Genomic DNA, 12,730 nt, shown 5'->3' with positions numbered 1-12,730 from the left:
TTTAAATCATCAAACTGTAAATTATAAATTTTAAATTGTTATTGATCCCTTTACCCCGAGTCCTAAAGTGTATATTTATTTGCTTACTCTTATTATATATATTGTTTGTTTACTTGCACTGCTGTAACTGGAGCCTCGTCGTCTCGTCTCTCTATATACTGGACTGTATGTAGCGGAGATGACAATAAAGTTTACTTTGACTTCAGCAGCGAGCAGGCGCACCGAGGGCTCTCGCGCTCACTTTTCACGTATAGAATTACTGTGCAGCATTTTTGTTCCTCTTACAGGAATTTCTGATCACGTTGCCATGTTTTCTCATCAACAGGCCTAATGTGTGCTGTGGTGTACTTTGTGAACAAAAGGGCTTAGTATTACTTTACCTAACTTCAAACACATTCATGCGTTATTGCTGTCTGTGAGTAACAATGTGACACATTATACAGCCTATCCCTGTGAATAAACAATACTTAGGCCTGCAGTTCCTGGATTCTTTAAAGCTTTCTCCAATTTTGGATTTCTTTCTTTTTCTTTTTCTTTTTTTACAGTTCACTCCATCTGCAAAACAATGTGAGCACTCTGAAGTGCTGTTTCACAACAGAACCAGCCTACTTTAATGTTTGTGGCTCAGCAGTTCACTTTTAGCCTCTGTGGTCAGGAGCCTGTTGACTCATTTGTTCTGGATGTCTCCACCAGTCTGCGTGTGCTTCCACAGAAAAAGTACGTTCAGCCTGTTTTCTCCACACGTACTCAGACGAGACTTTAAACAAGCCTATCATACTCTGGAAAATAAAAGTGGTTTGACCTAGATTCCAGTTGTATTTCTCACTGAACCTTCCTTTTGTTTTAGATTGTATCTATTTATTATCTAGGTGCAGCTAAACTTTGTCTTCCCTGTGTAGGACAGGTAGAGGCATTGCCCATTCCAAGTGTGAGAAGCTTCAGTCTTATTTATTCATACTTCATTCTTATAATGGCAGATATCTAATCAGCCAATCACGTGAGCTTATAAGAAGGCAACAGTAACTCAAATGACCACTCATTACAACCAAGGTATGCAGATAAGCATCTGTGAATGCACAACATGTGGAACCTTGAAAAAGATGTGAGCTACACCAGAAGACCACACCGGTGTCACTCCTGTCAGCTAAGAATAGGAAACAAAGGCAAAGTCACACAGGATCACCCAAAACAAGTGATTAGTCTCAATTTCTGCCTCGAGAAATCAAATCATGGATCCATCCTACCTTGCATTAACAGTTCAGGCCAGTGGTGGTGCTGTATTTAACAAAATGGTCAGTGAGTGAATATAAAACGTGAATTTTTACTATATTTTATAACATGTGGTGGTTCTCACATTAGCTGAGAAATATCAGTACGGTATATCAATGTGCAGCAGGTACAACTCTGATCTCTGAAAACAGAAGGTATGACTTCCTCTATGAGCATTTTTTTTTTAATTATTGATTTTGAGTGCATAATTTTGTGGCATACAGCAAGTAATAGAAAGATTGTGGTGTAATCTTTTATATAATTTAATCATGCAGCTCATATGTCTCGCTCGTCTACTGTTGATGAGACATAGAAACTCAATTCAAGCAAAACTACACTGGCGTTATTAAATGTGGCAGGATTTACAGTCCCAGTGCAGAAACTGTTCATAATTGCCCATCATAAATGCCTTGAAGCGTATCACTTTTTAGCATCAATGCTGGCATGTTTTTTTGACAGTTGGTGGTTGCAAAATAATGTCAACAAACTCAGTGCAGAGGCATTTGTTGTGCACCTTATCCTATTTTATGTTCCTCTGACTCAGAGTAATAAAAAAAAAACTTTGCTAATGCTAAAAAAACCCCAAACAGGATCGATCTACTTATTTACAAACACGAGAAGCCATAATGGCAATGGTATTAATTAAGATTAAAACTAAACTCATTCAATACACTTTTTCAGTCATTCGGTTTTAGATTTGCTGCTGTGTTTGGGATCATTGTCCTGCCATAAGAAGCAGTTTTAGCCAACCTTGCACTCTCAGGCAGACAGGCTCACATTTAGCTCAAGGATTCTTTGGTATACAAAGGAGTGCATGGTCGACCGCAGCTGCAAAACAAGCTAAAATCATCACCCCTCCACCACTGTGCTCACAGCTGGTATGAGATTTGTGCTATATGCTGTGTTTGTTTTTTTCCAAACAACGTGCTGTCTATTTTGGCCACACATCTCCACTTTGGCTTGTGTAACATTATTCCAGAGATCCTGTGAATTGTTCAGATGCATCTTTGCAAATCTAAGCTGTGCTGCCATGTTCTTTTTTTTAGAGAGACATAAGAGACTTTTTCCTGGTAGCACTTCCATACCTGTTCAGTCTTTTCTTAACTGTACTGTCATGACCTTTATTATTTAACATGCTAACTGAGGCCTGTGAAGTCAGAGGTGTATATCGTGGTTTCCTTGCAGTTCCCTTTCCTTTCATTCACCTTGGGGGAAACTGGCTGGGTTGTCCACTCCTGAGAAGACTGCCAAATTTCTTGAATATTTTCCACGTGAATAATAATAATATTAACCTCCTAGGACCTGAACTCTTCCACAGCATGCATTTTTAATTTCTATTTGATGTTTGGGCATATTGGGGCCCGATGAATGTAAAAACAAAGAATTACCAGATTTTTTTTTTTTACCTGATTTTTGTTTTTAAAAAAAATAAGAGCCACAAATGAGGATATTCATTTAAAATTTTGATAGAACAGTAGCAGTATAATGTCCTCGTAAGTGGATATCAGGCCCTTGTAGAGCAAAATTTAGTATTTTGGTCTAAATACCCCAAAATGTGATGTCCTAGGATGATAATAATAATGATAATGGTAATAATAAAAATAATAATACAGTGTAATATACCATCTGTTGTTGTTAATCTGAATGTGTATTTACCTAATTTTAAAACCTGCTGATTTTTTTTAAGTTAATCTTAGATTTTAGGAGGGCATACCTTTATTGGCATGAATAGTACAAAAATTTAGGTTGAATTCCTATTTACTGTGACCAGAGACAATTATTTATATTATATCCCGTTTCTGTAACAATCCGATCCAATACCAGACATCGAAAACCAAACTACTCATTTGTTGTCCGCTAGAGGTCGCTACAGCTCCGCACTAACTGCCACTACATGAAAGCTCACGCCTCCGGTACAGAGATGTAGCAAACCGATTTCTTCAGTTCGCCATGGAAACACGGTGATTGAACCAGTAGCACTAGGAGTCATGTCACACCGTGATATGTTTTACGGATGCAGACTGGTCGCTGTGCTTCTCATTTGTCTCGGTAAGTGAAGTGAAACGTCTGCAGATCCGAGGCAGGGGTGCGGTTAGCTTACCCGCCACACAAAGCTGGACACACTGTGTCAGCAGCCGGAAGTGGCTTTGAGTTGTTCTTTGAAAGTAGTGAAATATAACGTTGTTTAACTCTGCATTAAAAATTATGAACCAAGGTCATTTTTAACCTTGTCAAATTTTAACGTAAAGTCATAATGACATTTGTTCTGTTTTTCTGTCTTTCTAAAGAAAGTGAGAGATATAGCGCATGGTTTTATTTTTAAAATCAAAAGAGGAAATGGTATTAATGCGCAGGTATCGTTATCATCCGCTGTGGTTGCTGACAGGTCTGCCGAAGCGTGGGGGGCTGCAAATGAAGCTGAAGGTGTCTTAAAAAACATGCTGATACATGCTGATAATTTCTACACTTTATAATTGTTCTCTTTTATTACCAGAAAAAGTCGTTTTAGTTTAGTTGTATACAACTACCATCCAAATGTCATAGTAAAAATCAAGACCCGTCAAACTAGGCAACAGTTTTCTAATCTTCTCTTGTCTGAGCCCGTGTTTAATTGGAGCCTCAGTTTCTTGTTCTTAGCTGACAACAGTGTTACTCGGTGCGGTCTCTGCTGCTGCCGCCCATCTGCTTCAAGGTTGTGTGTTCAGAAAAGCTCTTGTGCATACCTCGATAGTAACAGGTTACGTAAGTTACCGTTACCTTTCTATCAGCTCAAAGCAGTCTGGCCATTCTCCTCTGACCTCTGACATGACTTGCTGACTGGATAAACAGTTAAACAGGTGCACCTAATGAAGTGGCCATTGAGTGTAGGTACTGGTTTGATTTAAACTGAAAAATCAAAAAAAGATATTTTTTGTCTCCTCACAAATAATTGTTCAGTTGTCTTTTCTTTCCATACCAAGACGTCTTTGCTGGAGACAAACACACAGGGCCTGATCATGTAAGTGCTGCTTTTTAGTTTCTTGTTGTAAATTAATGCTTTGCCACGTGCCTCAGCAATGTGTTTTTGTCAATCTCTCTGACTGTCCACAGGCAGCAGAGCGCAGGAAACACTCTGTCGGTGAGTGAGAGGGCGATCTAACATTTTGTACAACTATTTGGGAAATAAACAAGTTCTATAGCGCATCTTATAATAATGTGTCTAAGAGCGTACTTTGAAATATTGTAGATGAGTTTAAATTCGAACATGAAAGGATGAAAGGATTAGCGCTTCCTCTTTGTTTTCTTAACCAGTCATCAGGATACATATTCCATGCATGTCTTTTCACAGAGCTGGAGGACGTAGTGATAGTGATCCAGAGCCAGAGGAACTCCTACCATGCCCGTCGCAGTGGTCAAAGGAAAGTGGAGATTCTGCAGCAGGCAGCCCGACTTGGGCAGGTAACATCTGCCATGCTTTGTTATAATCTTCCTATTTTCCTGTACACGCTCATACATGTATTGTACAGAAGGCACGCTGAGTATAGTCTCCATAAGAAAATATCAACATTCTTCTTATGTTATAAAAATCTGCTATAATCGTTTATGTGAATTCATTTACAGTGATAATGAATAAAGGAAGTTAACCATTTGAAGTCATTTGCAATCATAAGGTGAAGTAATGAGGCGCTACAAGCAGGCTCTACTCATGACAGTGTCATGGTCAGTGATGGTCAGAGTGCTCGCTTTGATTGGAACCTCTTAGAAGATTAAAAAGAAGACGACTGGACTTCTTTAAGCTTGTGAAGATGTCACTGCTCATCCAAGAGGTTTCTGCAGGTGTTAGAACTACAGAAGAAGCCTCTTGGATGAGTGTCTGAGAGAGGCAGTGAAGACAAAGGCTATCTCCCGTTACAAAAGCTCTCATCAACCATCAGCCATCTTGAGCAGATGTTGTGGCTTTCTTCAGTTTTTTGGGCTCTTGGCTCGTATTCTAAAGGAACTAACTTCCTGATGTTACTGAAAATCAGCAGCAGCAGCCGACTTCAGAGGGAAATGAATCTCCGTGCCATCATCCTGTATCAACCATCTTCCCAGTGCAGAATGAGATTGACAGCCAAGATGGGTTTTTTTCTTATGCTTACATTTCTCTACAAGTGATTTATTGAAACATGTGCGAGCATACATGGAGATACAGTAGATAAGTCAAAAACAGAGATTGCATGATTCTAATGAGCTTGAAAGTCAATATTTGATACGACCATTTTTATTCTTTAACACAGCCCGATTGGTTCGGGGTCACATCTGTTCACAGGGGGGTTGATAGTGATGGTTGTGTGTCCTTGTGTGTGTGTGTGAGTGGTCTGTGTGTGTCTGTATATGTGTAGGTGTGTTTATGTATGGCTCAGCCTGGGTGACCCTTGGCACCTGTGGGACATGGTTGAGGAGGGTGGCCTTGCCCCTCCCCCGGGATGTAAGTACTTTTGGTTCCAGGGTGCATGGCTTGATGTTTTGCCGTACTTGTTGGCCCACTCCTTTGGAGGTTGTGGTCCAGGGTGGCCTCTTCAGTGCAGTTGGGGGCTCTGCTGAGAGTTGGGCGGTTCTCAGGCATCTGAGGCCCTGTTTTTGTCTTTGGTGGCATGGGCTGCCTGCCGTCTCTGGGTCTCTGGGGGCCTTGCTCTTTGGCTCTAAGGGCTCCATCTGGGGCCCACTTCCTTCCTCTGCTGCTATGTGCACACAGTTGTCATCGAGATGTGGTCTCGGCTCTTCAGTACTCTGTGGGAGCAGCAGATGCCTGGGTCTCCTGGGTCTTTCTCTGTCTGATGGGGCCGTTATTACCAAAATTGTTAGTTTGTGTATCCATCCATCCAGGTGCTACTTTTTTGCATGTTTATTCTTACAGGTGCAGCACTTGGAGGCCCATCATGCTTTTTCACTTGTGCTCTGTCCTCTTGTCCTTTTCATTTCATCTATTTCCCCTCCCTTTTTTTCTTGCTCTTTTTCTTGTGCTTGTCAACTCTGGCAATGCTGTATTAGACATGCACTCATGTGAGTAATAGTAGAAATGAATAAAGAAAGAAAGAAAACACAAACACAAACACAAACAAAAGGGGGCCTAAAGACTCCAGAGCTCGTCTTGGAAAAGCAAATATGTTTGGCACAACAGTTCATTTAGATCCTGATTCTGATTGCAAAAGCTGCCAGACATGAAGACAGGCTAAAAAAAACTCCAGCCTGAACTCTCTTAGCCAAGCTTTCTTGTAATTTCTTTAAGTAGTCTACAGGAATAATTCCTCCAGGCTTCTTAAAGGACATAGAAAGCTGTTCTTTGGATGTTTGGTGACTCATTAAATCATTAACCTAATTAATTAATTAATTAATTAATTAATTAATTAAGTGATTTTAAAATTTGGATTCATCACGCCATCAGATCTGTCGCCACTGATTTTCAGGTCAGGTTTGCATAATTTGGCACATCTCAGCCTTTTCTCCCTGTTTCCTTTCTTTGAAAATGGCTTCTTGGCAGCCACCCTTCCACTCAGACCATTTCTGTAGAGCAGGGGTGCTCACACTTTTTCCGCATGTGAGCTACTTATAAAATGACCAAGTCAAAATGATCTACCCACTACAAAAATCCAAAACATATACTTATTTATAAATATATTGAGGATTCTTTATATCTACAATGTATATACATGCATAACCGCAATATCCAATATTTCACAACACAATTAACTATGTAAATTTTTTGTCATTACCTGAGTTTACTCTGATGACTTGCACTGAATTGAATCAGCCAGGGATGCATAGTCCGGACAGTAGCTGCTGACGGCCAGGTTTAAGAGAAAAAACCGAGAGCTAAAAATTGGAGTTAACTCGCTGACTAGCTTGTCAGTTTTACTACACTTCGCGCCGCTGTTTGCGCATGCGCAGCGACCTAAGCGTCAGAAAAAATCTGCTGTCATCTGACTGGCTTCCCTGTATCAATCAAGTGACGGGATGGATGATAGGCTGGCATCTATTTTTTTAATGCCATGCGATCTACCAATACTACCTTTGCGATCGACTGGTCGATCGCGATCGACGTATTGAGCACCCCTGCTGTAGAGGCTTCAGTGAACAGTGGATGGATCAAATGTCAAAATTAGTTTGTTATGTATAGACACAAAACTGTTACATCCCTTCACTTGGGTGCTTATATGCTTGTGTGCAGTATTGAATGACTCAACAAGAAGAAACAAACATTCCTGTGAAAATGGTCAGGTACAAGGTCTGCATTGAAAATGTGTGAAAAAGCAGCCAATGTCCAAAGAAAGAAAAGCTGGAGAACTATTACTCAAGTCAGTTTAAAAGATTACAAGAGTTTTCTCCTAATTAGATGCTTGTTTTGACATTTGGGGGCAGGTTCTTACATAAACTTGTCTTGAAAATCTCCAGGTCAACCTCTAATTAAAAATTGCAATAGTGTATTTTATTTTATTTTATTTTTTCATTTTTTGTGTCCCGTTTGGATCTTTAGCCATCAGAATTGTTGTCTTAAGGCCAAGAAAGATGCCAAGCGGATTTATTTTACCAAGTGGATCATCATGGCCTTGCCATATTGGTCCATTTGATTGACCTTTATTATAATTATGAATTTATTTTATTTTTGGTTGCTACAAACGGGACAGATATAGTGTATTTTAACTAAAAAGGCAAACAAGGTGGAAAAAACACATTACTGCGTATGGCATAAAGAGACGCCAGCATCCCAGCATGAAAACACCGTCACGTTGATGCAGTACAGCAGAGAGAGCATCATCATTTAGGGCTGCTTTGCTGTTTCTGGGCCTTGGTGATTCAGGTGGACGATTACTCCAAACAAAGTAAACCTAAACACACACACAGTGTTGGGATGCCTGGGTCGTCGACCCAGCGTTTTTGAGTTTATGATATTATTTATACTTTCTAGTTTTTGGTTTCTTTGAGTTCTGTCTTATGGCTTATGGCTACGTTCACACTGCAGGCGAAAGCGCATCAAATCCGATTTTTTTGACCCTATGCGACCCATATCCGATCATGCTATGACAGTGTGAACGGCACAAATCCGATATTTTCAAATCCGATCTGGGTCACTTTCGTATGTGGTACTGAATCCGATACATATCCGATGTTTTAGAAAGCGACTGCTGTTTGAACGGTCAAGTCGCATTAAATCCGCCTTTTACGTCACCGACACAAGACTGAAGCCAATTATCAGCGCCAGAGAAGCGCCCGAGAAGACATCGCGAACGCTTCCTGGCCATCCAGTGTAGATGTTAGTGAAACTGTTGGGAAGACAATGTGAACATTTTATTTGTACTGTATAATCTGCAGATTCTGACAGAAATCTGCAGCTATCATTTGAAGCACCGCTCCTCTCTTAAACAGCAATAAGGATCATTATTAGGTTATTTACATTATTATGTAAATAACAAAATAACTTAAAGCAAAAATTGGGAAACGAAGTCCGAAGTCTGCATATTAAGGGCCATCAGTCAAACAATACTGTTGCTCTGGGTCTAAACAGAGCTCGTTGTGTGTGACAGCTTCTTTTGCGCATGCGGGCCGCTTTGAGCGTTCACACTAGAGCGCGTTTGCTGTCGCATTTTATTTGTAGTGTGAACAAGCAGACAAAAAAATCGGATTTGATCAAAAAATCGGAATTGAGCATTAAGACCTGCAGTGTGAACGTAGCCTAAGTCTCTGTCTTCTTTAGTTGCTCTGTCTCCCCTATCACCTGCATCCCCTTGTCTAGTTCGCGTCTATGTGTATCCTAAGTTCCTATATCCCCGTGTTCAGTCAATGTTTGTGTCTGCCCTGTTCCCACGTCTCTGTTCCCTTTGTTATAGTGCCTGCCCGTGAGTCTGTGTTATGTTTCCTGTTTTACTTTGAAAGTCCATGTCTGATGTTAATGTGTCTGGTTTTGCTTCCCCTTGTCTCGTTAGGCCTGATTTGCCCCAGCTGTGTTTCCCTCCTGTTACCCATTCCCTGATTGCTCCCTCTGTGTATTTAAGCCCTGTGTTTCTTAGTGTCTGTGTCGCGATCTACCGTTTTCTTAGCTGTGTGTGCTGTCATTTCTCTAGTTTAAGTTTGTTTTGAGTTTTTTCAGTTATGTTATATTTTGAGTGTTAAATTAAAGCCTTTTTTGAGTTCACGTCTGTCTCCGGAGTCTGCACCTTGGGTCCTTTTCCTGCCTGCACTCAGCCACACCTAACACACAGACCGCATTCAACTGCAGATGCTGATGTATTGACTCCATTATGGGTGAGCTTAAGCAGTTGTGTAAAACGCAACAGTCCTCCTGAGCATCGTGCAGGTCTAATCCACAGATAATTGAAACACAATTTGGAGGTTATTGCTGCCATAGGCGTTCATTAAATCCAATGGTTCATTTACACTTTACACCATAATTTTAAAGCTTTAATGGGTGAATTTTGTCTAATTAGAATACAATTTATTTCTCAGGGTTTTTTTGGTATCGATAAGCATCACTGGTGTTAATGGACAAAACATAAAGCCACCTCCACGCTTGCTTAGTTTAAAGCTCATAAGTGAGCTACTTTAGTTTCTATGGTGGATTTTTATGGCTGATTCTTATGCCTGTTTTATGATTGCACTTTACTGTGCCAGCAGGACAGGACAGCAATCCTTTAAGTACTTTAGCTTTTTAACAGAAGATCACGACCAGAACATGGACCCTGCAGACTCTTTTTCTTCTGAGTTCTACGGCGAGATGGAGAGGATGGTGAGCCTGCTCGACCGCATCGCCCTGTCCCCGGATTTAAGGACCATGGCAGTGGGGCTGAGCGCGGTGGAGGCCATCATTCGGCATAATCCCCAGCTTAGCCTTTTCTCTAAGGACACTGAGTTGGGGAACACCATAACTGCCTGGAGAGAGCAGGTCAGGGCTAGTGAGCTTGCTCTCTCCCTCACTGCATCTTCCCCACTGCTGCCGCAGGACAACGCACACTCTGCTTCATCGCCACTGCAGGCTTCCTCCCCTTCCTCACGCCAGCTGGGACCTTGTTCGCCTGTCCGTTCGCCTGCCTTTTTCCTGGCGGCTGTGTGGTCGGAGGATGAGGAGGAGGTCTCCGTTTCTCCACCGGTTCCTGTTCCCTCGTCTAAAAGGAAGCGACGCCACCGTCGCTCCTCTCCTCGGTCATCCGTTCAGCCACCTGTCTCTGCTGGAGGGTCCGAGGAACCGCTTCAGCAGTCTCTTCCTGCTGGAGGGTCCGAGGAACCGCTTCAGCAGTCTCTTCCTGCTGGAGGGTCCGAGGAACCGCTTCAGCCACCTGTCTCCGCTGGAGGGTCCGAGGAATCGCTTCAGCCGTCTCTTCCTGCTGGTGGGCCCGAGGAGCCCGTTCAGTCTCACGCCACGTCAGCTGGAGGGCCCGAGGAGCCCGTTCAGCCTCACGCCACGTCAGCTGGAGGGCCCGAGGAGCCCGTCCAGCCGCCATTAGCCTCTGCCTCGGCTACGCCTGGTCCAGCTTCTGCCTCTGCCTCGGCTACGCCTGGTCCAGCTTCTGCCTCCGAGTCTGCAGCTCCGCCTGGTCCGGCCTCTGCAGCTCCGCCTGGTCCGGCCTCTGCAGCTCCGCCTGGTCCGGCCTCTGCAGCTCCGCCTGGTCCGCCTGGTCCAGCTTCGGCTTCTGCTTCGCCTGGTCCGGCCTCAGCCTCTGCAGCTCCGCCTGGTCCAGTCTCCGAGTGTTCAGCTTTGTCTGCTCCTGAGGTCTCCATGCTGTCTGTTCCTGCACGTCCTGTCCGGCCTGCACGTCCTGTCCGTCCTGTCCGGCCTGCACATCCTGTCCGGCCGATGACTGGACGTCGTTGCCGTCATGGACAGCCCCCTGAACTACGCCGCCGTCGGTTCCTCCCGCCCGGCCGGCCTCCTGACCTGCTCCGCCGCCGTCGGTTCCTCCCGCCCTGCCGGCCTCCTGATCTGCTCCGTCGCCACCGGTGCCTTCCGCCTGGCCGGCCTCCTGAACTGTTTTCTGGGCTCTTGGACCATCAGCCTCCGGGCCGGCCCCCTGAACTTTTTTTTTTTTTTGAGACTATTGCCTGGGCCTCTGCGCCTTTCGTGAGCTCTTTTGTTTGTTTGCTTTTGGACTTTGCCTGGGCCTTGGTGCTGTTGTTTTGGACTTTGTTTCTGTGTTTTGTTCTGTTGCTTTCCGGGCTCCAGTGTTTGCACTTTTTTTGTTTTGTTGTTTCTGGCTCCTTGTTTGGTTTGTTTCGAGCCCTCCATCCTGTTTCCCCCGCCGCCCGCCCTGGTTGGGTTGTTTTTGGTTTTGATGTTTTGGTTTGGGCTGTCTGGAAGCCAGCCCTTAAGGGGGGGGTACTGTTGGGATGCCTGGGTCGTCGACCCAGCGTTTTTGAGTTTATGATTATTTATACTTTCTAGTTTTTGGTTTCTTTGAGTTCTGTCTTATGGCTTATGTCTCTGTCTTCTTTAGTTGCTCTGTCTCCCCTATCACCTGCATCCCCTTGTCTAGTTCGCGTCTATGTGTATCCTAAGTTCCTATATCCCCGTGTTCAGTCAATGTTTGTGTCTGCCCTGTTCCCACGTCTCTGTTCCCTTTGTTATAGTGCCTGCCCGTGAGTCTGTGTTATGTTTCCTGTTTTACTTTGAAAGTCCATGTCTGATGTTAATGTGTCTGGTTTTGCTTCCCCTTGTCTCGTTAGGCCTGATTTGCCCCAGCTGTGTTTCCCTCCTGTTACCCATTCCCTGATTGCTCCCTCTGTGTATTTAAGCCCTGTGTTTCTTAGTGTCTGTGTCGCGATCTACCGTTTTCTTAGCTGTGTGTGCTGTCATTTCTCTAGTTTAAGTTTGTTTTGAGTTTTTTCAGTTATGTTATATTTTGAGTATTAAATTAAAGCCTTTTTTGAGTTCACGTCTGTCTCCGGAGTCTGCACCTTGGGTCCTTTTCCTGCCTGCACTCAGCCACACCTAACACACAGACCGCATTCAACTGCAGATGCTGATGTATTGACTCCATTATGGGTGAGCTTAAGCAGTTGTGTAAAACGCAACAGTCCTCCTGAGCATCGTGCAGGTCTAATCCACAGATAATTGAAACACAATTTGGAGGTTATTGCTGCCATAGGCGTTCATTAAATCCAATGGTTCATTTACACTTTACACCATAATTTTAAAGCTTTAATGGGTGAATTTTGTCTAATTAGAATACAATTTATTTCTCAGGGTTTTTTTGGTATCGATAAGCATCACTGGTGTTAATGGACAAAACATAAAGCCACCTCCACGCTTGCTTAGTTTAAAGCTCATAAGTGAGCTACTTTAGTTTCTATGGTGGATTTTTATGGCTGATTCTTATGCCTGTTTTATGATTGCACTTTACTGTGCCAGCAGGACAGGACAGCAATCCTTTAAGTACTTTAGCTTTTATTAGGTGTCAAATGTTAAAACTGATTTATGCTTTGTTGCGGTATTAACATGGCACCAATAGAT

General features: G+C 43.2%; 1 protein-coding gene and 1 pseudogene across 1 annotated transcript in view; both read left to right on the top strand.

Moving 5' to 3' along the window:
- The first annotated feature begins 3,257 nt into the window (after positions 1-3,257).
- b3glctb (beta 3-glucosyltransferase b) overlaps positions 3,258-12,730 on the top strand; it is a 34,132-nt gene continuing 24,659 nt past the window's right edge. The window contains exons 1-4 of the mRNA XM_085363842.1: positions 3,258-3,318; positions 4,230-4,267; positions 4,360-4,387; positions 4,598-4,707. Of these exons, the coding sequence (XP_085219968.1) occupies positions 3,258-3,318; positions 4,230-4,267; positions 4,360-4,387; positions 4,598-4,707 (237 nt within the window). The remainder of the gene's footprint in view (positions 3,319-4,229; positions 4,268-4,359; positions 4,388-4,597; positions 4,708-12,730) is intronic.
- LOC146624300 (uncharacterized) lies at positions 9,959-11,553 on the top strand (annotated as a pseudogene).

This window comes from Diplotaxodon limnothrissa, linkage group LG10 (genome assembly GCF_057381915.1).
Source record: "Diplotaxodon limnothrissa isolate DT_005_m linkage group LG10, D_limnothrissa_male_GT1.1, whole genome shotgun sequence".
Classification (NCBI taxonomy): Eukaryota; Metazoa; Chordata; class Actinopteri; order Cichliformes; family Cichlidae; genus Diplotaxodon; species Diplotaxodon limnothrissa.
This window is presented reverse-complemented; position numbering and strand designations above follow the sequence as displayed.